The sequence below is a fragment of the Thamnophis sirtalis genome, unplaced genomic scaffold (genome assembly GCF_051295495.1).
Source record: "Thamnophis sirtalis isolate CommonGarterSnake01/CBP01778 unplaced genomic scaffold, rThaSir2_p1.2 scaffold_4, whole genome shotgun sequence".
Classification (NCBI taxonomy): domain Eukaryota; kingdom Metazoa; phylum Chordata; class Lepidosauria; order Squamata; family Natricidae; genus Thamnophis; species Thamnophis sirtalis.
Window position 1 is genome coordinate 20,299,418 of NW_028261384.1, and position 27,605 is coordinate 20,327,022.

The following is a 27,605-nucleotide window of genomic DNA, read 5'->3' on the forward strand; positions in this document are numbered from 1 at the left end:
ATCAAAGGGGAGGGCAGGCAAAGCAGGCTCAGTGCCTTGGGAGACCTGTGATTGCAGGATTTGGGTAGTGGGGAAATAGATAGGTGGATGTGATGAAGCATCCATGTGGTTGGCCATAAGGGCAAATGACTTTTTATAATTTTGAAACAGGGTTGTATATAGCTTGGATGGGGCTGTTATAACTTTGAACAATCATTAAATGAACTATAGTACTTCAGAATTACTTACATAAGATTCAAGTGCATCAAAATAAAACCTATTTTTTTACAAATTATTTTCCAAGCCTCTAGTCAGTCGGTTCTGATTTTGGCCTATACAACTTTACTATCCAGCATTTTCCACTTTTGTCCACATTAGCCAACCTCATTTTTCAAAATTATTTTTTGAGACCTTGACATCTATGATAAACCAGAATTCTTACCTTCAATTATATTTTTTGGATCTTTTGAAGTGGGAGCTGTTGGGCTTACTGCTTTTTTCTTTTCCCTGTCAAAATGTACAGTATTGTTAATATTAAATCTAGATTTACAAATTCAGTCTCCATTTAGCAGAGTTCTAAACATAATTTTTACATGTCACAATTTATGTTAAAAATACAATCATATTTTAATGCAATACCTTAAGCAAGTATTATAGTAAATAATATTAATTACTTAATTAATATAATTACTTAAGTAATATAATATAATGGGTTAATAGTTTGAATAAATATTATGTAAAATATGTTATTCATCTTCAATGCTTGAAGAACAAATACCAAATAAGAACAATCACCAAATAACAAAGGGGTTAAATAGTGCTTTACGTTATGTACAAAACTTTTGGTAATTCTTGTTATTTTTGCCATTAGTTCATTAAAAAATCATTACCTTCTAGTGTTGTTTTCAGAAATAATTATGTCACAAAATATAATAGTCAGAATAGTGAAAGCATAGTTAATATGAAAATTGAGAGTCTATAAGAATTAGAGCTGGAATACTAGAAATAAAACCTGAAACATTCATTTCAACATTCAAAGTACACTGGATAACATAGATCAGTGAATAGTTCTTCTCTGTAGAGGGGCCTGTACTCTAGAATGAATTTTTCCTTGAAATCAAAAACCTGCACTCTAATATTGTTTAGAAAAGCCACAAAGAACTACCTCTTCCAAATATACTGTTATTGTAAACTTCAATAAAGGCAGTGCTAGTACTCATGCTTTATATGCCTGCCTTGCCTGCACTACCTAAAAAGTTGACAACCTTTGACTGTCAAACTCACAGAGTCATGTTGTCATCAGGTAACTTATCACAACTTTTTCCCCTTCACTAAAATGGGAGTGGCCGTGGCCGGCATGTGACGCATCTGGCCTGCAAGCTGCAAATTTGCACTTAGAGCATTAGTGTAAGTTGTTGCTCCTATACTGTCATAGTGAAAACTTATATAATTGGTTTATAACATGGGTGGGCAATTAATTTTTCCAAAGGGCCATGTAAGAAACTGGGAGTGCTGTGGAAAGTTACCAACACCCTTCTCCCTCCCAATTGATACTATCCCATCCCCACCCCTACGACCCTATTGCTGTCATTGCTGCCACCATAGGCTGAATAGGAACAGCTAAAGGGCCAGATGTGACCCGCAGGCCATAAAATGCCCACATCTGGTTTATAGGAACATAAACCTGTGCAGAAAATACTATTTAGTATAGACCATTTAGCAATATTGAGGGAATTAATTATCTGGGGGAACTGAGGTAGGAGTAATTGTAAGAGAAAAAACAAGCACAGGAGAAAATGTCTGAGTATTTGAGATTACTTTAAGACTGAGTATTATCTCAACAGTGACTCCAGCAACTGATTAGCATCGTGTATGTTTAAATCTTGGGGGAAACCATACATGCCTTGCATACATGCAACCTCCCTGAGCTGGGTGTACCAAATGCAGGTAATATATATCTAGTGATGGTAAAATTACTGCAGATTGTTGGGTATTAATGGTGCTTTTAAAAATAAGCTAAGAAGACTTCCTGTGGTGACGTCACCGTGCTTAGAGTGGAGGAAAGGGAGCTCTCCTAACCTCTAACTAGTCTAACTTCTTCATTTGGGCTCATTTTTGAGTGCTGTTGATCCTGAAGAGGCCAGCAGATTAAAGGGGATACTCTGTAGATGCTGGGGTGATAAGACAAATCCCCCAGAGGATAGGAGAAACCCCCTAAACGGCCAAGGAACTATCCTGCCATTTGGTTAGGACCAGCGATGGCGACCGCATAAGAAGGAAGGAAGCAGAGAGAGAAGCTGTTGAAATCAGGATATTTATTACTATTGCTGACAACCCAAAGAGGTGGTCAACGCGAAATTGGCAGAGAGAGTGAGCTGGAAAGGAGGCGGCGCTGGGAAGGAGACTGTTTTTGCAGTTCAATTTTGCCGAAAAGAAGTGAAGCAGAGACGCTGAGTTTGAGAATTGGAAGGGACAGCCCGAATAAGTTGAATTCGCCATAGTGAGAACGAAAACCCAGCATGGACAACAGGAGTAGAAAATAATATCTGTCGAGAAGATTTGGAAAGCTCAGATTGTTTAACAATTGGGTTGGTAGTTGAGTTGTTTTTTTCTTTTTCTTCTCACTCTTCCGTCTGCTGTTTTGTTTTCTTCAATATTTATTTGCCTCGGAACAGCGTCAGAAAGAGAGGAATGTTTTGACCTCTTCTTTACTTCTTTGCTGGAAACCTGGATATTAACAGTCTCTGTGAGAGGAGAGTGACACCTAGTGGACTGTAAATTTGGACTGTGAAATCTGATGCAAGAAAATCAACGGTGACATAAGTATATATATATATATATATATATATATATATATATGTGTGTGTGTGTGTGTGTGTGTGTGTGTGTGTGTGTGTGTGTGTGTGTGTGTGTATATATATATAATATTTGTGCTGATAAATAAATAAAGGGAGACTAGTATGTATAAAGGGAGACTAGTATCTCTATGTGTTTGTGTATATATATATATATATATATATATATATATATATATATATATATATATATATATATATATATATATATATATATATATATATATATATATATATATATATATATATATATATATATATATATATATATATATATATATATATACACACACACATACATACATACATACACACACACACACTTCCTTTCACCCTGGCTTGGCTGATAAGGAGTCAAGCTCTGTAGCTCAGTGGTTAACACATCTGCCTAAGAGGCAATACAGCACAGGTTCGATGCCCAGTAAGGGTATGAGAGCTAAATAGCTTGAAATAGATCTATACTAGTCTATCTTTATTTATTTATCAGCACAAACATACATATATACATATACATATACATATACATATATATACACACACATACATACATACATACATACACACACATATACATATACATATACATAGAGATAAAACTACTAGAATTGAATACCTGTATAAATGATAAAATTGAGAGACATCTATTGGTATAAGATAATAGTGTGGTATATAAATCTATGATATATTTTAATTAAGGACCAAAATAGAATTGAATACTATATAGGAATGTTTAGGTATTGAAACGTGATATTAAGGAACGTTAACTATTGTTAAATATTGAAATATACAATTACTTATATTAAAGAGCCGAGGTAGCGCAGTGGTTAGAGTGCAGTACTGCAGGCCACTTTATCTGACTGTTATCTGCAGTTCAGTGGTTCTAATCTCATCGGCTCAAGGTTGACTCAGCCTTCCATCCTTCCGAGGTGGGTGAAATGAGGACCCAGACTGTGGGGCGATATGCTGACTCTGTAAACTGCTTAGAGAGGGCTGAAAGCCCTATGAAGCGGTATATAAGTCTAACTGCTATTGATATTGATATTGATATTACAGATAAAGTAGAAGTAAAGTAAAGTAAAACTTAAATGCAATTGTGGGTAAGGATAAATAGGGGGATAAAAATGGCAACTTCAATAAAATTAGTGAAAAAAACTACACCCAATGTGATTTCAGCCACACCCCTGTCCTCAAATCAAAGATCAATTGAGAATGTGTTGGGGTTGGAGAGAGGCGAAAAGATGGCAGGAACAATAGGGCCAGCTCCAATGATGCAGAATATGCAATTGATGCTCCAGACGATACAAGAGGTATTGGCAAAAAGTCAGGAAGTGACAACTACTAATCATGAAGAGACAAGGAGGAATCATGAAGAAATGAAAAATGAAATGAGAGAATTGAAAGGAACTATCAAAAATGTAGATGACAAAATTGAAAGTATACAGAATGCCTTAGCAATTAATGAACAGAAAATCCAGTGTATGAAAGAAAAAATAGAACAAGCAGATCAGAAGATGGGAAAAATGGAATTGGAATATAAACAACTTAATAATTAGAAATATCAATAACCCGACTTGAAAATGAAAGAGCTGCATTCCACCTAAGATTCCAAAACATACTGGAAGAGAAGGAGGAAGACCTGAAAAGCCCAGAAGGGTTTCAGGTGCTACATCAGCCGTGACACCAGAGAAGGAGTGGGGGAGTGGCAGTCATCATCCGAGAGTCCCTAGTTCCTCGTAGGATCCCTGCTCCGGAGATTGTCGGGTGTGAGTCCCTTCTGGTGAAGTTGAACCTTGGGGGTCAAATGGGTTTGTTGCTAACGTACCTACCTCCCAACAGGTTACAACAGCCCTGCCTGTGCTCCTCGAGTCAGTAACCGAGCTGGCAGTTGAGTTCCCCAGGCTTATAATGCTGGGGGATTTCAACCTGCCGTCACTCGGTGAACGCTCTGATGGAGCACAGGAGTTCATGGCTTCCATGACAGCCATGGACTTGACCCAGGTAATTCAGGGTCTGACTCATTCAGCGGGGCACACACTCGACCTCGTGTTTCTCTCGGAGCAGTGGAGACATGATCTAGATTTGAAGGGCATTAAGATCTTGCCCTTGTCATGGTCAGATCACTTCCTACTGAGGCTCGACTTTCGGAAACCAATCCCCCACTGTAGGGAGGGGGAATCGATTAGGTGGTTCCGCCCCAGACGCCTGATGGACCCTATGGGATTTCAGACGGCACTTGGTGAGATACCTGACTCTCTGGCCCACAGTCCAGCAGAGTCCTTGGTCGCTGCTTGGAATATAACGGTGGCAGAGGCTCTAAACCAGATTGCATCTTTACAGCCTCTCTGCGGCAGTGGATCCAGGAGGGCTCCTTGGTTCACCGGGAGGAACTCCGGGAGATGAAGCGCCAAAAGAGATGCCTAGAGCAACGTTGGAGTGCTAGTAACTCCGAATCCAACCGAACACAATTAAGAGCCTTTATTAGGACTTATCTAGTGGCGATACGGGCGGCAAAATGTGTGCATTTTTCCGCTCTTATTGCATCTGCAGAATCTTGCCCAGCCGCCCTGTTTAGGATAGCCCGCTCCCTCTTGAAAGGGAGGGATGCGGATGACCCTTTACAGGGTAGAGCTGAGGAATTTGTTCAGTTTCTGTTGGATAAAATAGCTCGGATCCGGACGGACCTGGACTCCATTTGGACAGTACCAGCCGAGGCGCTGGGGGAAGGTCCTGATCGGATTTTATGGAGCAAGTTTCAACTTGTCGCTCCTAAGGAAGTGGACAAGGCCATGGGAGCGGTGAGTGCCTCCACCTGTTTACTGGACCCGTGTCCCTCCTGGCTGGTCTCGACCAGCAGGGAGGTGACATGCGGCTGGCTCCAAAGGAGTGTTAGCACCTCTCTTCTGGAGGGATCCTTCCCGCATCTTCTAAAGGATGCGGTGGTGAGACCCCTCCTTAAGAAACCATCCCTGGATCCAGCCATTTTAAACATCTATCGCCCTGTCTCCAACCTCCTGTTCGTAGGGAAGGTTGTTGAGAAGGTGGTGGCCTTTCAACTCCAGCGGACCTTGGATGAAGCAGATTACCTGGATCCCTTTCAGTCGGGTTTCAGGCCTGGTTACGGCACAGAAACTGCTTTGGTCGCGCTGATCAATGATCTTTGGCAGGCCAGGGATAGAGGACATTCCTCTATCCTAGTGCTCCTTGGCCTCTCAGCGGCCTTGGATACCATCGACCATGGTATCCTTCTACGACGGTTACGGGAGGTGGGAGGGGGAGGCACCGTCTTAAGGTGGTTCTCCTCCTACCTCTCGGACAGGTCGCAGTCAGTGTTGGTTGGAGGACAGAGGTCAACCCCTAGGCCCCTCAAATATGGGATGCTGCAGGGTTCGGTCCTGTCCCCCCTCCTATTTAACATCTACATGAAGCCGCTGGGTGAGATCATATGCCGGCATGGGATCAAATATCATCAATATGCGGATGATACTCAATTGTATCTGTCCGCCCCGTGCCAACTCAGCAAAGCAGTGGAAGTGATGTTCCAGTGCCTGGAGGCTGTCAGGGTCTGGATGGGAGCGAACAAGCTTGCACTCAATCCAGATAAGACCGAGTGGCTATTGATGTTGCCTCCCAAGGTTAGTCCAGACATTCCACCTCTTAGCCTGGGGGGTGAAATTATACACCCCTCAAAGAGGGCCCGCAATTTGGGTTTCCTCCTGGACCCACAGCTGACATTAGAGCACCATCTATCGGCTGCGACCAGGGGGGCTTTCACCCAGGTTCGCCTGGTGCACCAATTGCGGCCCTACCTGGACCGGGAGGCACTTCGAATAGTCACTCGTGCCCTCGTCACCTCAAGAATGGATTACTGTAACACGCTCTACATGGGGCTGCCCCTGAAGAGTGTTTGAAGACTACAGTTGGTCCAGAATGCAGCCGTGCAAGTGATATGGGGTGTATCTAGATACACCCATGTTACACCTATCCTCCACGAGCTGCACTGGCTCCCCATTGGTCTCCGGACGCGCTTCAAGGTGCTAGTCGTTACTTTTAAAGCCCTACATGGTTTAAGACCTGGCTACCTGAGAGACTGCCTCCTGCCATTTACCTCCCAATGACCAACAAGATCGCATACGTTGGGCCTCCTCCGGGTGCCATCAACCAGACAATGCCGGCTGGCGGCCCCCCGGGGGAGGGTCTTCTCTGTTGCTGCGCCAGCCCGGTGGAATGATCTACCAGTTGAGATCCGGACCCTTACCACTCTCCCGGCCTTCTGTAAAGCCGTCAAGACCTGGCTGTTCCGGCAGGCTTGGGGCTGTTGATTGATATCAGCCTCGCTTAGATGGAATGGATGATGTGGAATTTTAATATTGTATTTTCTATTTTTAAATTTTAAATGTTTCTTTTGTCTTGTTGTGAGCCGCCCAGAGTCCCAATGGGAGTGGACGGCATACAAATTTTATTAAACTTGAAACTCAAAAAGAAATATGACTGAAATCTTCACTGAAATTCTCCAAAGAAAAGAACAAGAGTTGAGAGGAGAAGTCGATGAAGCTTATTGGGTGCATACTAACTATGCCAGGAGACATAGACTCCTGAGAGAAGTGCATGTAAGATTTGCTAAAAAAACAACGAGAGATGAAGTGTACAAAAAAAATAGAGAAGAGACGACAGGGAAAAGAGTTAGTTGATCACGCTTAAACAGATTCCACAGAGAATTCGGGAACAATGTAGGCAGTACCAATTTTTAACAAACCAGTTAAACAAAAATATAACAATGTACACATGGTTGGTACCAGAAGAGGTTCTGATATCTTGGCAAGGAAAAAGATATGAGATAGAGAATACAGAAGAAGCACAGAAATTCTATGAAGAATATAGCAAAGCGGAAGAAGAACAAAGAAGTAAAGAGGGACTAGAAAGTAGGGGTCGAGAGGAAGAAACATTAGGTGACAAGGAAAGAAATAGGAGAGAAGAACAGAGGAAAGAAAGACAGAGAGCAGAGAACGAAGGCGTGAGAGGGAAAAGTCAGATACAAACTAGAAGTAAAAAAAACAACAACGCCAGTTAATGATGGATCAAAAAATAACAATTATCTCGATAAACTTGAATGGACTGAATGCACCCCCCAAAAAAAAGAGTCCAGATATTTAATAAACTTAAGAAATTGAAAATAGATATAGCCTGTATACAGGAAGTAAGAATTGACAGGGCTTGGATTTCATCTGGGCTACATAATCAAGTAGACGAAATTAAAATAGAACCAAATGAGAGGGCAGACCAATTTAATAACTCAAAAGGAATTAGCACAGAAAATTAAAGTAGTCAGACTGAATTACTTGGAATAAGCCATCAAATCAGGATGATGGCTGGCATATAGACTGTAGAAATGATACAAAACTATATGGGTTTGTGGAAATACCATCCCCAAGAAAAAATAAACTGAGATTTGAAAGAGACACCTATAACAATAGAAAAAGAAAGGGAGGGAAGAAGGAAGGAGAGGAGGAAGGAAGTAGAGAAGGGAGGGAAGAAGGAAGGGAAAGGAGAGGAGGAAGGGAGAGAAAGAGAACGAGAGAGGGCAGGAAGGGGAAGAGAAAGGGTAGGAGTAGGGGAGAGGTAAGGGAAGAAAGAAGGGGAAGGAGAGGAAGAAGAAAGGAAGTAGAGAAGGAAGGGAGGGAGAAAAGAAAGGGAAAATAAGGTGGTGTTACAACAGGCACTAGGGATGGTAAACAAAGCAACTCAAACCGTATATTATAACCTGTTAAATGGAATAACAAAAGTATAAGAATGGCAAAGAAAAAGAATAACTATGTGAATGTATACCTATAATTGTATGTAACAGAATAAATAACAGTAAGAATATAAAACACAATATAGGTAAACAATATTTTGTTATAAATAGCTAAGTATAAATAAATATAGAATTGTACATAAAAATGGATAATGAATGAGGAGACCATGAATGCAAGATAGAAATGTATAGAAGGGAAAACACTAACTGTAAAGAAACAGATACAGAACTGCTGCATGATATATGATGGAACTTCTTGTTCCTATGTTGTTTTAAGTTATGTGTTTGTTTTTGTTGATGTGTTTATATGTTTAAAATAAAAAAATAAACTAAGAAAGTAGTCAAAATTATTAATCATCACATTGTTGCTAAACAAATTATTTTCAATTCTGGAATATGGGTTACTTTATAAATCTATGCTATGCTATGCTATGCTATGCTATGCTATGCTATGCTATGCTATGCTATGCTATGCTATGCTATGCTATGCTATGCTATGTTATGCTACGCTTCCTCAGAGCAGGGAAAACTGGCTCTCAGGATATCAGAGTGGGGCACAGTGCAGCATCAGTGTGATGCCTCTCTCAGATGCTTCCCCAGATGTCAGCTTGGGGGAGGATGAATCAGTTCCTGGCACATCAGGAGGGGAATTGGTCAATGGCTCCAAGCAACCGCCTGAGAGTGATTTGGTTGAAGCACAACTACAGCAGTATATACCTGAGGCATCAGATGGAGAAAGCATGCAGCTACAGCCAGTCAGGGATGAGGAAGAGGAAAAGCCTTCTGCACCTGATCCAAGAACACATAGTGCAGAGAAAAGGCAGTAGCAGTCAGCCAGATTACTCTTAAGGATAAAGCATTACCCTTCTTTATCGGCTGCACCAAAAGCTAGTTATTTAGAATGAGTTCATTTCCTAGGCATACCTTTTCTGGTCATTGTGATTCCTGACTTACTTTAGATTGACACTTTGCCTTTACTTGGATCGGGCCTTATGAACTCTAAACCTTTCTTGCCTCATGAACCCTCTTGTATTGTGGATTTAATTTTGCCTGGTGCATTTATTTTGATTGGGAAACTTTCAAGTGCATTGTGAGCTCATTGGCCATTGCTTTGTGGACTAGCATTAGTCTGCTTGTGTAAGCCAATTAAACTATGATTACATGCATGTGTGTGTATGAGTGGGACAGCACAATCAGGAAGATGCAGGGCTCTGTACCAGGAGTGGATTGGCAAGAGGAGGAAGAGAAGCCAGGAATTTCAGAAACGCTGTCAGAGGGGCAATTGGATGAACCTGGCTGAAAAGAAAAGAGAACAGATGCAGCTGCAGTCAGGAAGATCAGATGACTAGTGAGAAGCACAAGGCAGAGAAGGGGCACAGCTGCAATCAGTTAGTGAGGATGAGGAACTGCCTCCCTCATAGATCCAGGCAATGCAGGGCCAAAAGGAGGCAGCCATAGCAGTGGTTGGCAAGGCTACTTGCAAAGAGGTGGCCACACCCATCGTAATGAGCTGCACTGACTGGTGGCTACTTAACTGGTGCATGGAGCAAAGCGATGTAGCAAACAACCACATGTGCTTGTACTTCAACTTTTTGATTCCTGCTTTCATGATTCCGGACCTATGCCTTGTTTGCTGACCTTGTGATTGGACCTTGGATTTGATTTGGATTCTGAACTTGGACCTTGGCTTTAGTTACTGTGGTTGGACTTTGGACTGTGCCTAAACTTTGAACTTTGTGTGTGAACCTGCGGACTTGTGCCTTGCCCTTGGACTTTGCATTTGCCTTTCACTTTGCCTCTTGATTTTGCAAACTCAGACTTATTGTGAATAACATTAGAGGCTTGCAATGACAAGTAATTGCAACTTCTCTCTCTCTCTCTCTCTCTCTCTCTCGCTCTGTGTGTGTGTGTGTGTGTGTGTGTGTGTGTGTGTGTGTGTGTGTGTGTGTGTGTGTGCATAAAACCCTGCAAGCTATGCATCATTGGTATTTCATTCTTGCAAAGAACAATGCTTCCCCTTTAATTTCCCTATTACTTGTAGAAGTCAGAGAAACAATGAACAAAACAATTTATATTAAGCATTTGTTTATTAGGGAAATTTTAATATAATAATTATACAATTAAATTATGAAGGAAATATACTGTGGCAGTGCCTAGAAAACAAAATATTATACTTTGTATATGTTGATTTATAATAATCTTTATAACTATCTTTATAATAAACATATTTTATATTATTGATATCATAATTTCTTAAACATAAGTCTGTTTCATGGCATTCTTACTGTTTAGGTATAGAAAACTGGATAAGTTTGGGTAGTTCTTGAACACGGCCTTTTAGTTCTTCAAGTCTTTGAATGCGATTCAGTAACTGATTGATATTATTTGTTATGCTTTTATCTGCTAGAGGAACTTGCCAGTCTGGGATAATTTCTTCCTCACCTAACTGAAATATAGTTAGATAACGAAGTATTAAAATAATATGTTGTACATTAACAGAGATTTTCTCAATTAGCTTGAAAAAAAGCATCACATTCACTTTCAAATAATGTACTTGGTATATCATTATAGCAGAACTGCCTATACAATATTAACTTTTGTAAAATATATAAAGGGAGTTCTCGATGTACCACTGTTTGTTTAATGACTGTTAGAAATTACAACAGCACTGAAAAAAGTGAATTATGACTGGTTTTCATACTTACGACCATTGCATATCCCCACGATCACGTGACACAAAATTCAGACGCTTAGCAACTGACTCATATTTATAACAGTTGTAGTGTCCCGGGGCCATGTGATCATATTTTGCAACCTTCTGACAAGCAAAGTCAATAGAGAAGCCAGATTCATTTAACAACCATGTTACCAATTAACAATTGCCGTGATTCATTTAACTGTGGCAAAAAAGGTCATAAAATGGAGCAAAACTCACTTCACAAATGTCTCACTTAGCAACAGAAATGTTGGGCTCAACGGTGGTCATAACTCAAGGACTACTTATAATATAAAAGCAAACTTTCAAACTTTAAATTATTTATAATAATAATTAAAATCTTGCATTTACCTGAAAGCAAAATTAATGCATTTTTAATAAATCATCTACCAACCCACTAAGCATAAACAGATCAATTTCTTAAAATGAACTAGAAAATATACTTTACTAATAATGAGAATGAGACTGATATGAAGTGGGAAAATGTTATTTTGGATTGGCCAGGATATGCCAAGCTGGATAAAAAAACAGGTGGTTATTTTTATGGAATGTGATTGTTTTCTACTGTAATAGGCAATCGGAGAGGTGGGATAATGGACCAGAGCATCCCACTGCCGTTGGAAAAGGCACTAACACTACAATTGTGATAAATCAAACTACATGCAAGAAGGTAGCCAGTTTGGGGATCCTTTGGGCCTGGCCAGCACAGAGCAACTTTAGATGCTCCAGAATAATATAGAATATTTTCCATGCTGTAGGCATAGAAAAGTCATGGAGAGAAATTTATATCTGAATTTGTTCATGTCTGTTTGGTTATTACAATTGTAACTAGACACAAGTGTTGTAATCTCCCCCTCAGTGGGAGACAGGAGCAGCAAGAAATGATAAGTGGGAAAAGTAAAAATATTTTATGGGGTTGTTGGTGAGAAAGAGACACTGGAGTGGAAAGAAGAGCTTATGTAATAGCTAGAGTAACCCTAATAAGTGAGTTAGAACGAATGGAATTTGGCCGATTGATGGTACAGAGTGGTGGAAAGTATGCTTCAAATAAGTGTGGTCCTTGGAAGATTCAGTGAATTATAGCCAAATACTAAGAAATTGTTTTGAGGGCTATGAATCAAGGGACAATGAAAATAATTCATTTTTGTTTTGAGATTTTTTCATATATTGTAATTAGCTATTATTATAGAAATACTTTTAATTATATTAAGATTAATCCCAAATGTCTGTTGTACCTGCTCACATAAAAAAAGCTAAGCCTTATATTGTGTCCTTTTATTTATTCTAAAATTAAACATAAAGAAACAGTAGAATATATAAAAATACAATTCACATGGTTACCACATATTTCTAAATAGTTGTGTTAGACCTTAACAATCAAAATTCTAGGTTTACCTCTTCCATCTCATGGACTTCCCTTTCAAACCACTTGAGAAAAAAATAAAATAAAATAAAATTAGATATTAACAGATTACATTTTTTCAAAATAAAACATATTTTAAAGATTTTAAAGATACATATCAAAAATTTCTTACCTTAAGCAATGACTCTAATATCTAAGAAAGAAAATATATTTTTATATATTTATAATATAATATATATATTATAAATCACCATCAATTTTATTATATAAAAATTGTAATACAAAGTAACAAAGTGAGAAATGTTTAGATTTCCAAATCATGCCTCCTTATGTCAGCTTGAGCAGGAAAAGGTTTCTCTTACTAGATTTTTTTGCTAGGTTGATCTTTGTATTTTTGCAATGGAGGAAGGGATTTACCATGTGCTTACCATATTATTGAAACAGAAAGCTGCTCATTTTAGAGCCTACAGCAAGCAAAAATACAACTGATGACAATACTGTAACAATGAAATTGTCCTTGATCTATTCTAAATTTCCAAAGAAAGTGGAAATTATTATGTACACTATAGCTGAATTTTTTCTACTGTAACAAAATATGACAATTAACAGTAAATAAAATCTTATGCAGTACAATAAACATTATACATACTTGCTTTTCTTCACGAACTGCATTTTCCAATTGTGTCCTAAGTTGTGAACAACATATCAGGAAAGAAGTCATATCTTCATAATCTTCCTTCCAATGAGAAAAATATACATACAGTATTTTTATTTTAGAAATATTGCTAGGGAATACTATTTCTGAGATTTGTAATAATCTTATTACAATTATTATTTTTAAAATAAAGTTGCAAGTTTTATCATTTAAATGAAGTAATGACATTACTAGTCCTCATTTACTTATATAAATTAAGAATGAAAATATTAGCTAGGATACAACCCTATGTAAACTGAAATGGTAGGTTCCAGTTGCTTCATAGGGGGCTGATGAGCTTAATTTCTAGATTCCAGACCTCCTGATTTTTTTTAGTCAGCTAGCAAAGATCTCACTTAGCACATATAGATTAGGTAGATTCTACATGAAGAAAACAATCTTGCTGATAACAGGGATCCAATCTAAGAGGTTTTATAAGTATTACCGTGTTTCCCCGAAAATACGACAGGGTCTTATTTTTTTGACCCACAAAATATGGCCTTCGGCTTATTAAAGGGGAGGGCTTATTGTTTTTGGGTTGCCGGGCAGCTGCTCCCTTGAGACCGGGCTCCCGAAGAGCCGGGCACAGCGTCAGGGCCGAATGGCTGTGTTGCACTGTCGCAGCAGCAATACAGCAGCCATTAAGTGACCACACCCCCAACAGCTGCCCAACAACCCCCCTTCCCTGCCGGGCACAATGCCGCTGACCAATCTAGCGATAACCAGAAGTCACCAAGCAACGCGAGCACCTGTTCGCCACCCTCTGCCTCCCGTGGCTCAGTGTCTTTGGAATGCTCCTAGGTGAGTGAATGGGGCTCTGCATGGCTGGAGGGGGGGGGTTGCGCAAGCGGCTTTTCCGCTCCCCACTCACATGACTCGAAGGCTCACGATGCCCTTGGCTAACAGTATCTGCAGAGTCAGGGCATCTCTGCTGCTGGCGCTGCCCGCCGCTTGGGTTTTTTCTGGCTTTCAAAGCTCGGAGGACGGATACCGCTCTGGGAGTACGCTCTATGGTTGTGGGCTGCAGAGCGAACAACCATAAAGTGTGTCCCAGAGCGGCATCCATTGTCCGTGCTTTGAAAGACGAAAAAAAAACCCCAAGTGGCAGGCGGCTCTGCAGGTACTATAGAATTAGCCAAGGGCATCGTGAGCCTGCAAGTCGTGCGAGTGGGGAGTGGAAAAGCCGCTCACGCAACCCTCCTCTCCAGCCATGCAGAGCCTCATTCACTCACCTAGAGGCATTCCGAAGGTGCCGAGCCACAGGAGGCGGAGAGCGGCAAACAGGCGCTTGTGTTGCTTGGTGCCTTCCGGGTACCGCTGGATCAGTCAGCGGCGCTATGCCTGGCTGGAAAGGGGGGTTGCTGGGTGGCTGCTCGCAAGCATGGTCACCTTATGGCTGTTGTGTTGCTGTTGCAACAGCACAACACAGTCATTCGACCCTGAGGTTGTGCCCGACTCTTCGGGAGGCCGCTCGCAAGAGAGCAGATGCCCAGCAACCCCCCCTCTTCAGCTGGGCACAGCGCCGCTGAACGACTTAGAGGTACCCCGAAAGCACCAAGCAATGTGAGCGCTTTTGCACCCCACCTCGTTCCGCAGCTTGGCGCCTTCGGGATACCTCTAGGTTGGCGAGCGGTGCTCTGCCTGGGCGGAGGGACGGGATTGTCCAGGGGGCTTATTTTCAGGGGTGGGCTTATATTTTTCCCATGTGAAAAATGTGGCAAGGCTTTAGTTTCAGGACAGGTCGTATTTTCGGAGAAACATGGTATTCACTTGAAGTTTGAAATAAAGTTCTACTGGTAATATATACAGTTCCTGTAGAACAAGTATTATACTGCTAAACCAGTCATAAAACTGATTGCTATATTCTGCACCATTTATAGCTTCTGAATTGTCTTCAAGAATACCCTTACTACCTGTACTACCTATGGTAGTACAGGTAGTTTTCAACTTATAAGCACAACAGAGCCCAGAATTTAGATTGCGAGTGGCTGAAATCAAGGAACTTAACATTAATTGTAGTTATGCATAATTTCACAATATATTAATTCAGAACAAATTATTACTGGTCCTCATTTAGCAACTGACCATTTAATAGTGACCATTCAATAGTGATGAAAAAATACTTTTGCCACCAATCCTCTAATTTATAACCTTTGCAGATAAAACAAAGGAACGACAAAATAATGTCATAAGTAAAAGTGTGGTTTCATTTAGCACCCACTTCACTTAATGACCAAGTTACTGGTCTCAATTGTGATTGTTAAACAAGAACTACCTGTATTACATCTTTTGTTACTGCTCATTAATATGTGTTTAGTCTAAAACCAACATCACATGATAAAATGAGGCCTATTTAAGGATATCTTGTTATTTACAGGCATTTCTTCTTCTTCCTCTTCCTCCTCCTCCTCCTCTTTTCTTTCTTTATCTTGACTTTCCTTTCTATAGACACCTTCCATTGTATGTACAATCTGCAAAAAAAAATTCAAATAATGTTCTAATCTCTCATTGGCAATGCTTCCTATTTTCCTAATGTTACAAACCTAGATCATTAAGTCTTATCTAATAGATTTCTCTTTTCCTTCAGTTTTAGTAACTTTTATGCATTTGTGTTCAATAACCTGTAGTTTTCAGAACTTATAACATTATAAAAGAAAGACTGCCTCCTCAAGGTTGATCACTGATGACAAAATATACTTATCAGGTTTTTTTGACAATGATCCAAGGGTGCTTAGCATTTACTTCTTTATTTAGTTTATATACAAATCTTACATTTGTGACTCTGGGTAGCTTACAATTAAAACATGAACAATACCCCCCCCCCAAAAAAAACCAGAATGAAACCACCACACAAAGAAAATATTAAAACAACACATTAATTTAGTCATCAGGAGACCACTATCATTCACAAATAGTACAGTTACCTTCTTTTTGAGATAACACCTTTTCTGCTATCCCATATGGGATAATTAGATGTCACTGGGTGATAATCAAATAATCAAGCTCCGTGTTCTTTTCTTTTTGTTTTTGTAATCTCTTTTTCAATTACTCTGTTCACTTACAACATGGGTGTCAAACTACCTGCCCACAGGCTGAATGCGTCACGCACCTGCCATGCCCACACCCAGTTTAGTGAAGGGAGAAAAAGTCCCAATACCTCACATGATGCCGCTATGACGATGCGAGTTTGACACCACTGAGTTACAACTTTCAGATTTTTAAAGAATTCCTGTTCATTTAAACCACCTTTCTTTTCTTTTTTTCAGACCAACTGCATAGTGTCATCTGCTGTGATCTGCCTTTACATTAGAGAGATAAAACATTCTGGAAAATGTACATTAAATTAAGTAATTGTCATTATTCAAGTATTATGTGATTTACTTTCCAATTATTTGCTGCATTCTCAATTGGAACCAAAGATGACTTTTCAATATAGTAGTTATAAACTTCATTGTTCAAACATTCTCTTTAATTTCATTTGTTGTTCTGTTATTTTACGTCTGTTCTGTTTACACTCTTTCATTTCTTTCTTTTATTGTTGTAAGCCCACTAGAATAGCCCCATGGTGAGGTAGGTGGCAAATAAATTTAATAAGTAATAAATAACTCTCAATCTGCATGGAGAGCTGTTGGATTTTGGCAAGAAAATGAAGATTCAGCAAAAAAGAATATTTGTATTAAATAAGTCTGGCAAATCCTTTTAATTGTCATATTCTCTGGCAATACCTTTGTTCATTTTAAGAGAAAAATCCATTAATCAAACCAAAGCATACACTGATCTTTATTATGTAAACATGTGCATCTTCTACAATGTGACCTTTTTAAATATACAGGTAGTCATCAACTTATGACCATAATGAAGCCTGCCCATTACAATCACATGTCATGATCGCTGTTAAGTGAAGCATCTCATTTAACAACCCCCTATCCCTGCTCTCCCCAACACAATCATTAAATAAATGTGTGGGTCATTAGGTGAAACGTGGGGTGCCATAGGGATGGGGGAGGCCCTTGGAGGCCTACCACAGGCCCAGACCCTACCACACTTCTGCAAACCTCTCTAGGCCTTTCAAGGCTTCCTCATCTCTGAGGCACCCAGTGTTCTGCTTCCTGGCCCTCAGTGTTCCACAGGTCTAAACCTGAAGCCAGTCAACAGAAGCAACCAGCACATGAAAGGCAGTTGCAGCCTATAGGCCAAGTTCACTATTCTGTCAATGGAGCCTAAATCTAGTCAGCAGAAGTGGCTGACACATGGAGAGTAGTTACAGCCTGTAGGTTGAGGCTTTCTTTAAATCCAGCCACCCAAAGAACTTGCAGGATTCAGCCCACTATCCACCCTATTCCAGGGCCCAGCAGCATCAAATTTACCTTTATATTTTTTGCAGAGGAGCTTCGCCAATACTATATGAAGCTCAGCTTTTTTGTAGAAGCAATCTGTCTCATAGCAACCTCATGCTCTTCTCCTAGCAAGTAGTATTTGTCTGAGACTATAGGGCAAATGTTTTTTTCCCCTAATTTTTAAGGAGGCTTCACAAACTCCACAAATAAATGGAGCCTCCTTAAAATCATAATCTTTTGTTTAGCTATCCTGAATAACACATTTATCTAAATACATGCTTCCCTGATATTTAATTCCCTTAAGTTCCTTGAAAAAGTACATTAATTTTCAAAAAGAGTTATCTATTTGCAGAGTTGTACTTGTGAGTAAAGTAAGATACTGTAGAATTAAGTACATTCACTGCCTTGATTCAATTACATACAAACAAGGGATAAAAATGGAATAATAAACAATGTTAATGATTAACCTACCTCATTTAGATTTGTTGTAATATTCCTAAGCATATCCATTTCATCAAACATTCTATCTTTGTTTCCTGTGGTAAGACCCAGAGAATATTGTGTAATGGTTTCTTTGGGAGTTGCAGGCATTAAAACCATTGGGTTAGCTTCATATCTGTTTTGCTTTCCTCCTTTCTTCCTTGTTCCCAGAGGTGACTTGTCAATTGTTTTTTGTTTTAGTTTTGTTGCAATCATTGTGTTGGTTATATAATCTTTTCAAAAACAAATAATAAATATTTCATTCCAAACTTTGAAAACATTTAATACATTATAAAGCACTATATTTTTCACGTTCAAAACTATCCCAATAAATTTCCTGCATTCCAGGAAGTTTAATCTAACTTACCATCTCTTTCAATGTCTTCATTTTCAGTTTTCAAGTTGTATGAACAATACTTTAGAACCTATTTAATATAATGGTTTTATTAATTTCACTCCTGGAGAACCAGTACTGTAATGGTTAGGGTGCTGGACTAGAAGTGGGAAAAATAAGTTCTAATTATCTCTTAGGCATAGAATACAACTAAATGACCTTGGACCAGTCATTCTCTCACATATCCCATCTAACCCAACTTAAGTCAGCAGCAGCAGGGACTTAAGCAACTAAGAAACTATTGCTCAGTATTAACTAGAATTATATTTTTTAATAATCCTGCTATAATATAAAACAGCACTCCAGTTGGAAGCAGCCTAGAACATTTGAAATAACTGTATTTTGTTCTATGTATAAAACAAAGCATAGTACAGGCTATATTTTTGGAATATAAGACACACTTTTCCCCCCTCAAAAAAGAGGCTGAAAATCTGGATGCGTCTTATACACTGAATACAGCATTTTTGGCCTTCTGAAACTCTGACCCCTTCCCAAAATGGCCATACATAGCCTTTAGGACGCTTCCAGTGTGCTCCTGGGGGCTGGGGAGGGCAAAAATGAGCAAAAAACAGGCCGATTTCCCCCCCCCCAGCCCCCAGGAGTGCAAAAGTACAAAATATAGCAGCTAATATACACTAGATGCTTCAACAGATGCAAAATTTAGCTCAACAATTTCCTCCACCAACACTGGTGCCAGCTCTTGATCACATGCTGGTTTCCAATGCCCTGCTGCAGAGGACCCCTAGCTGTCTACCTGTGTGATTTGCAGGAGATTCAAACAAGATGAGAATATATCTTGCCAAATATAAACTATTCATCGGCACCAGACCAGTGAAGTTTTTAATGGATATCCTTCATTCTCAGCCCATTCAACAGCTTCAGCCTCCAAGAACGGCACTCCCCATGATTAAGCACAAGGTCCCATCATGGATAACTATCAAAACTTCCTAGCATATTTTAGAAATAATTCAGGAATCCCATCAAAGAAAACACCATAATATGCATAATTCAAGAGCTCCAACAAAGCAGCCAGAGAATAAGACTCTATATTGAAAAATTCAAATTGTTTGCAGCTGATTTGAATTGGAATGAAGTTTCCCTAATGATACAATTTGGGAAACTTCGTCTCAGTGGCAGAACTGAAAATGAACTCATCAGGCAGGGCGTACCTCCAGATAGTGGATCAAATCTACAGAATCTACATTATAATTCTCACATTTAGAAGAGATCAGGGTTTGCTCCAAGTATCACAAGCTAACAGCTCCTCTATTCCCATATCCAATCTTCAGTCCCTTAACACCAATTGAAGTTGATAAGGGGAAAAGGAGTCTATGCAAATTGATGAAGCCAGAAAATTCCTAGCTGCAGAAAAATGGCAGAAGTGCAGAAATTTACCACTCTGTTTCTATTATAGAGAATCGGGACATGTGGTCAAGGATTGCACTTCCAACCCTCCCAGGAGAGGAGACATGTGTTCCAACCATAGTTCTAATGAGAGCCATTCTGAATGCAAATCACAGAACCAGGAAAATGACAACAGCCCATACCTACAATTTCATTAGCATCAAAGAGGGACACAAATTTTCAACATCAGGTACAAGTTGAATGCAAAATGATCCTGTTGATCAGGAGTGTTATTTCCAGGTTTATGAACCAAGTTTTTTTCTGATTTCATTGATAAATTTCATTGACTACAAATTTATTCTGATCTGTTCTGTGGATATAAAGTCAAAACGCTTATCCAATTGAAAATGAAAGGAATTAGATTTGCTTGGTCTCACACACAATAATCAGAATTTAAAGAGTTAAAGCAACTCTGGCTGTCAACTCCTATATCAGCAACTTGACACAACAAATAGATTTATTGTTCAGAAAAATACTTCAGATTAGAAATCAGGTGTGGGAGGGGTAGAAATGCCTGTTGTTCTGTATTTTTTTCTCAAGAGCTTTGACTTTACCAGAATGGAAATATAACATTTTTAACAAGGAGCTCCTAGCGGTTAAATCCACATTCGACAAAGGAGACACTTTTCAGAAGATGCACATTTTCCCATAGAGTTCAGTACAGATCACAAATATCTGCACATTTTGCAACAACAAGACCAAGCTGTTTTTACCCAGACAAATCCAATGGAACTCATTCTTCTCATGCTTTGACTTTTACATTCAATTATGTCCTGGTTTCAAAGCACTTGATTCCAAATTCTTTTTCTTACAAGCCACAATATTCTCAAGTTCAACATATTCTATCGTAGTAGCAGCAACAATATTGTAGCCTTCCCATTTCTGGATGCACCACATATTCCTTGGAGAGGTTGGGAGAAATTCAATAACACCAGGTCTTAATTTTCTTGGGTCGGATGGATAATCTCAAGGCAATCCCAGCAACTACTCCTATTCACAGTAGAGGGAGTAGTCTAGAAACACAAGGGCAGAATAGTAGTTCCCCCTCTTTCAGGGAAGAAAGTTTGCAGTTTTTGTATGATAATGAGAGACGGGTTATGGGGGAGTGTTCAAAACTCTGCATAGAACATTATGTTATTTTTGTTGGCCTAAGATGGAAATGGGCATCAAGGATATGTAGCCCCTTGCTATAAATGCAGAAGGGACAAGTCCCTCTATTAGAAGCTGGCAGGACTTTTGCAACCTTCCTCACACATACCCATGCCCTACAGCATGGGTCCTCAAACTATGGCCCACGGGCTGCATATGGCCCACTGAAGCCATTAAGAGAAAAAGAGAGAGAGAGAGAGAAAGAGAGAGGGGGGAGAAAGAAAGAAAGAAAGAAAGAAAGAAAGAAAGAAAGAAAGAGACAGACAGAGAGACAGAAAGACAAAGTGAGAGAAGGAGAGAGAAATGGAGAGAGAAAGAGAGTGGGGGAGAGAAAGAGAGAGAAAGAAATAGAGAGGGGGAGAGAGAGAGAGAGAAAGAGAGAGAGAGATTTCTCATGCTCCTTGGAGCTGAGAAGAATTGCTGCAAAACTGAGTTTTCGGAAGTGAACTACTAGACCCTAAACAACTGAAAAAATGATCTAGTAAAAAGAAAAGGCAACATGCAAAGAAAAGCAAATAAAACCCCCAGGACCAAAACAAATTAAAGTTTAATTTGTGTGCATTGTTCAATGGACTATTAAATTGGCCACATTCCCTAATCACATGACCTAGTCATGCCCACCCAGTCACATGACCACCTAGCCACACACCCCCAGCCGGTCTGACCACCCAACAGTTTGAGGGACCATGAAGTGAACCCCTGTTTAAAAAGTATGAGGAACCCTGCCCTATAGTCTCTCTAGACTTCATTACTGATTTACCCCTAATACAAGGTTTCATAACTCTATTGGTGGTGGTAGATCTTTTCTAACTCTATCTCCGTGTACCAGCAACTGCTGCCTGCTTGAGTACCTACTTCAGAAACAAGGGATGAAGTTTTCATTGAGATAGCTTCACTGACTACTTTATCAAGTTCCCATGAGAACTCAGACTTCAAAGAGACCATATAGGAGAGAGAGAGAGCGTGCAGTTTTGAAGAGCCCATGGAGACGGGATGGGGTCCTGTTGGAGGGTGGAGTGATGTAGGAAATGAGCAGGCTTAGCCTGAGAGTGGGATTAGTCTTGTCATTGGTTTGGAATTGCTAAGCTCCCACAAGAGATCCAAGTCCAGCCCCCATGAACTCTTGTCTACCACCAATTTGGCTTTATAGTTAGTAGATCAGATTCTTGTATATAGGTTGCATGTACTAAACTTTTGAACTCAACTCCTGTTCCTGGCTATTTATACCTGTCAATGACCTTTATTTAGTAATTGATAAATTATTAGAATTTGAATTATACATGGCTACTTTTATGAACCTTTTTTGATCCTAATGTTTTTTGTATATGTGGAAAATTTTCTTGCCTTTGGAGAGCTCTAATTCAATATATTCAACGTAGGGGTGTGTGTGTGTGTGTGTGTGTGTAGTTGCAGGGTCACATTTCTGTGTTCTGCTCATCTAGTTTAAATAGGAAAACTATTAATGCCTGCTGTAATTAGAGGTTTAGTTTTTAGCTGGCTTTTCAGCATGATGCTAATTGGGGAAAGAAGCAACACGTATCTTAGTAGTGAAATATCTTTCTCACTGCAACAGTTGCTAGTGAAAAACCTAAAAAAAGAGGATCAAGAGAAGAGAATATATTATATGTTGCTCAGGATTGAACTATGGAATTCTTGGTCTCTGATTCTTGCAAACATTTTGCTACCAGACTGTTATGAAGGGACTGACCCAAATTTGCTTACTAAAATTCCATGGCTAGAGGCAGATTAAACCTAAGTCTCCCCAGTTTTAAATCAACAGCATAACCATTACACAACTCTAACATACATTTATTCATCAAACATATATTAAGCCTTATTCTAAACACATAATCTAATCTAATACAGAAGGGGAATGCTCAACAAAATATAAAATAATATAAAATTAGCTAATATGTACCTTAAAATTATCTTTAAACCAACATACCTGCATCTGCAGAATGTTTTGAAATTATTCAATTGCTTCTAAGACAGGTTAATTGTTCCCAATCTTAAAAGAAAATGCAAAAAATAGGATTAAGTAACACATGGTCACTAACCCTGGAGTTATGGAACAGATAAACGAGCTGAGGGAATAAGGCTGAATCTCATTTAATGGCTGATTGCATATTGCACTGCCCATTAACTGAATCATGATATTCTGAATTAACTAGATGTCTTAGTTCACGTTTCATAGTAAACCATTAATTAACTATATCAATGAGTAAAGTTAATTGCTCTGGGCCCTAAACAATAAATTATATTTAAGTCTAATGCTATCAAAATGACATTTGTAGACCTGCGAATCGGCATATATACAGAAATTAAAATGATTATAGTATTGCTACAAAGAGATGAGGCAGATGGAAATCATAAATCTACAGAAAAACACAATTTGGTGGTAAATTACTACAGATGTAACGTGTTGCTGAGATTTAGTTAGGCAAAGTCAGGAATATAACCCAAGATCTTTCCTTCCAAGTTTCAGATCCTGCAGCTGTCATAACTAAAGCCAAGAAAAGGAGATGATCACAGGGATTCCAATGAACATGCCTGCTATTAGACATGCAAAGCCAAGAGTGATCAAATGTGAATGGCTTTATTCAGAGTTGCAAAGACAAATTAGGGCTTGCTTTGGTTATCACCTAGGCTGCCATATAGCAGAAATCATGCCTGATGGTTTTATCCAAGGATAAAATCCCAGTACAAAAATACAAAAAGCAGTAACACTCTGCCCCCCCCCCCCACAAGTGACAACAATCAAACAAACCACTTGTGGCCACAAATCACTCTGGGGCCAGTTAACTATGTCTTCATGGTCTTTGAAAGAGTGTTAAAGTAGAGCCCAATCTTATCCCTACATGGATGATGTTCCACAGGGAGGAAAATGGAAAAGACTCTTCTTCTTGGCCCACCAGATGGACCTCCTTAGGAGAGGGCCCCCATGGCGTTTCCTGCCTCCCCGCTCTGATGGCTCAAGTAGATCTGACTGGAGAAGGATGGTCCTTCTGTGATGACTCCCCAGGACGATTCCCTAGATACCTCTCTAGATGTCAGCTCGGGGGAAGATGAACCAGTTCTTGGCACATCAAAAGCTGAGTTAATTGATCATTCCAAACAACCATCTGGAAGGGATTTGACTGAGGCTCCAACTAGGGAAAGCATGCAGTTGCAGTTAGCCAATGAGGAGGAAGACCTGCTTTCTACACCTCATCCAAGAACATGTAGGGCAGAGAAAAGGCAGGACCAGAGAAGATCAGCCAGACTACTTGTGAGAAGAAAGCCAAGCTAGCTATTTAGCATTGCAGACAGAGAGAGGCATTGCGGGAAACAACGTGTTTGTCACTTTGCATTGACACCGTGCCTTGATTTGTACCATGCCTTGGAAACTCTATTTTTCTTGACTCATGAGTTCTCTTGTGTTGTGGATTTAATTCAATTCAATTCAATTTATTAGACTTGTATGCCGCCCTACTCCCAAAGGGACTCAGGGCGGCTAACAAACCAAAAGGGAATGGGGACAATACAAGCAAAACAAACAAAACAAAAAACAATACAGGAAACAGATTTAAAAAACTCCTCAGCAGTCACAACAAATTCAAGTGGGGCTGGGAACTCATCAGCCCCAGGCCTGCTGGAACAGCCAGGTCTTAACGGCTTTGCGAAAAGCCTGAGTTTTAAGTTTTCCTTGTGGATTTATTTTGTTTGAGAAACTTTCAAATGCTTTCGCCATTGCTCTGTGGACTAACATTGAACTATTCATGACTAGACTTAATGGGGACAATTCAGTTCTGGGTTTTTTGTTGAAGGGAATTGCTGGAGAATATTAATAAGCTAACTAAATCACAACTAGGGGTGTGTATGAGTGGGCAGGACAGCACACCTTAATATAATGTGGTTCTGAGCCATATAGAACTTTAAAAGTGAAACCAGCAGCAAATTGGCAGCCAAAGCAAACTTCCATAGAAAAGGTAACACATATGCAAATTTAGGCTTGTACAAAACCATGTGGATTGTCACATTTTGTAACAACTGAAACTTCCAGGTATTTTTCAAGGGCAGCCCCATATAGAGCGCATTGCAATAGTCAAGACCAGAGGTGACTAGAGTGTAAGTAAGCATGAGAAGGGATTCTCCACAGATCAAAGAACCACAAACCTGCCACAATTCTGTCTTCCCAGGGCTCAGTTTCGTTCTGTTGCTTCCCATCTAGCCCTTAACAGCCTCCAGGCACTGCAAGAGGGAGATCAGGGATTGCTTAACTCACCGTAGGCTGAGACATATAGCATATTATTTATGACCATCTGTATTCAGTCTCCAAAACATGCATCAGCAATCCATGGAATAATATATGTGAGCTCATGGCAAAAATAAGTAGAGCTTTCTGGATCCAAAAGAAGACTTTCAGGCAGAGTCCTCAATAATGACCTCTCAAGGTACAATAACAAGGGCAAAAGGGAGAAGGAAAAGGTCACACAGCTATCAGTCATGTAAGAGTTTCTGCACTGTGTCATGAACCTTCCTCTCCTGTCCTTTCCAATATATGGCTATACATACATACCAGTACATATAGCTCTTGCGACCCTTCTCCCCAGAAGAATCCATCCCCCATGGCCACCTCATTCTTTCACAAGCAGACAAAAACCCCACTAATCACCAGAGAAACACTATCAGAAAGCAAAACAAAAAAGAGAGAAACCATCAGATCATACAAGAGTTTTTTTCCCCCCACCACATCCTCTGGTCTTAACTGACTGAATGACTGACTGAATTTTATTTTTATTTTATTTATTTAATTGCTGACCATCTTGTATCAATAACACTTGATTCCCAGATGATCCAAATGAGAGGCAAAGAGGCTGTTGATGGTGCAGCTGTTGTGGCAATAGAGCCTCAAAAATGTCTGAGAAGTGGAGGTGCCCAGTCCCCAATGGTGGTAGCTTATCCCTTCCATCCATTGCTGCCTCTTTCCCTTTGTACCAATAGTTCTTGACAATTCCTGTGGAGGTGCAACACACACACACACACACCAAAGTTTGTTGGAGGCATAGAATAAACAGAAGCCCAGAGTCTCTTTGCCTATGGATTCCATAATGTCTAGCTCTCTCATTTATATACATGTGTATTTCTTATATAAAGATTACTTCAAAGATGGAGATAAATATATAGCTCTATTCATAACTCGATAGGGCATGATTAATTCTGGTTTGTTGTTTATCCCAGTTTCCTGATTTTGCACAACATACTCAGCCATAAACCAGCAACAGATGAGTTAGCACAATGCAATAAGTAAAACAAACAAAATGTTAAAAAGTTCTGATGTTTATGAAGTTACTTACCAAGCATCTCTAAATTACATTAAAGAAACCAAAATATCTTCACCATCCCCAAGGCATGTTACAACTTTTGAACACCCCTAATGTTTGGAAATCGAAATTTTGACACCCCCTAACATAGGCTAATGTCTACCTTTAGGGTGTGGTCGGTCTCCTGAACCAAAAGAACTGGGATAATACATTAGACCATAATTAACCTATGTTATGGTTAAGTCTATGGTTCTGCATCACACAACACAGCAGTTAAATCTATCATTCTCGTCTTCTACAGACCCACCTAGGCAAAGGCCCGAGTTACACCTTCCTTTTATGGTCAATGCGTTCCGAAAGCTGTTCAATTGCCCGGGAGCCGCATCTCCCCCCGGGTCGCACTCCACTTTATCCAGCCGCCGCTTCGGGTGTCCCGTTGTTGTTTCTTCTGAGGAAAAGGCCGTTATCCCGGAGGAAGGAGAGCCTCCGAGCTTGTGAGCGGCGGCGAAGCTCGCGGCCTTTGCGTCATAAACTGTCGTTTGTTCTGAACGGGAGCTTGAGTTCTCCGCCTGCAGAAGCGCTACGAGAGTTCCGCGGGGGCGCGCGGTTGCCGAGCTCGGTATCTGGCTGACAATGGGTTGTAATCTCTTACCTTTAGTCCAAAAGAATAATATCTTTACTTAGGATCAGTTTTAAAAATCCTAAGAAAACAGTCGGCTTAGTCCGAAGCCTTTACTGGAGTGTGCCGTAAGCAAATAAAAGAAAATTAAATTTGTTAGGGTGTGGAGGATGTTGGACAATATCTCGCGAGCATCCCTTTTCCCAGTTGCTTTCTTTCCATATCTTTTTGATTGTGTCTATTCCTATGGGAAGCATTAAAAATCCCTTTTACATGATCTTTATTCCCCAGAAAATATGAATGCAATTGCAGCTAATCATCAAAATCTCCTAATTCCCTAAATACAGAGAAGACTTTCAATAATAATTATTATTATTATTATTATTGTTGTTGTTGTTATAAATAATGATTATAAATTGCGGCACAATTCAGTAGCACAAATGATCCATTGGAATTTGTGCAAAAATTATAATATTAAAACAGCAAGAAACTGGTGGGAACATCAGCCTGAAAAAGTCACA

The 27,605-nt window shown here is 39.7% G+C and overlaps 1 protein-coding gene across 1 annotated transcript in view; it reads right to left on the reverse strand.

Moving 5' to 3' along the window:
• The window catches only part of CCDC7 (coiled-coil domain containing 7), a 250,515-nt gene extending 223,509 nt beyond the window's left edge, over positions 1 to 27,006 (reverse strand). Inside the window, exons 1-9 of the mRNA XM_087712546.1 lie at positions 26,773 to 27,006; positions 23,108 to 23,170; positions 18,207 to 18,448; positions 15,774 to 15,869; positions 13,354 to 13,440; positions 12,877 to 12,897; positions 12,737 to 12,769; positions 10,911 to 11,071; positions 422 to 486 (exon numbers count right to left, since the gene is read on the reverse strand). Coding sequence (XP_087568672.1) covers positions 422 to 486; positions 10,911 to 11,071; positions 12,737 to 12,769; positions 12,877 to 12,897; positions 13,354 to 13,440; positions 15,774 to 15,869; positions 18,207 to 18,431 — 688 coding nt within the window. The 5' untranslated portion in view covers positions 18,432 to 18,448; positions 23,108 to 23,170; positions 26,773 to 27,006. The remainder of the gene's footprint in view (positions 1 to 421; positions 487 to 10,910; positions 11,072 to 12,736; positions 12,770 to 12,876; positions 12,898 to 13,353; positions 13,441 to 15,773; positions 15,870 to 18,206; positions 18,449 to 23,107; positions 23,171 to 26,772) is intronic.
• Between the last annotated feature and the right edge of the window lie 599 nt (positions 27,007 to 27,605).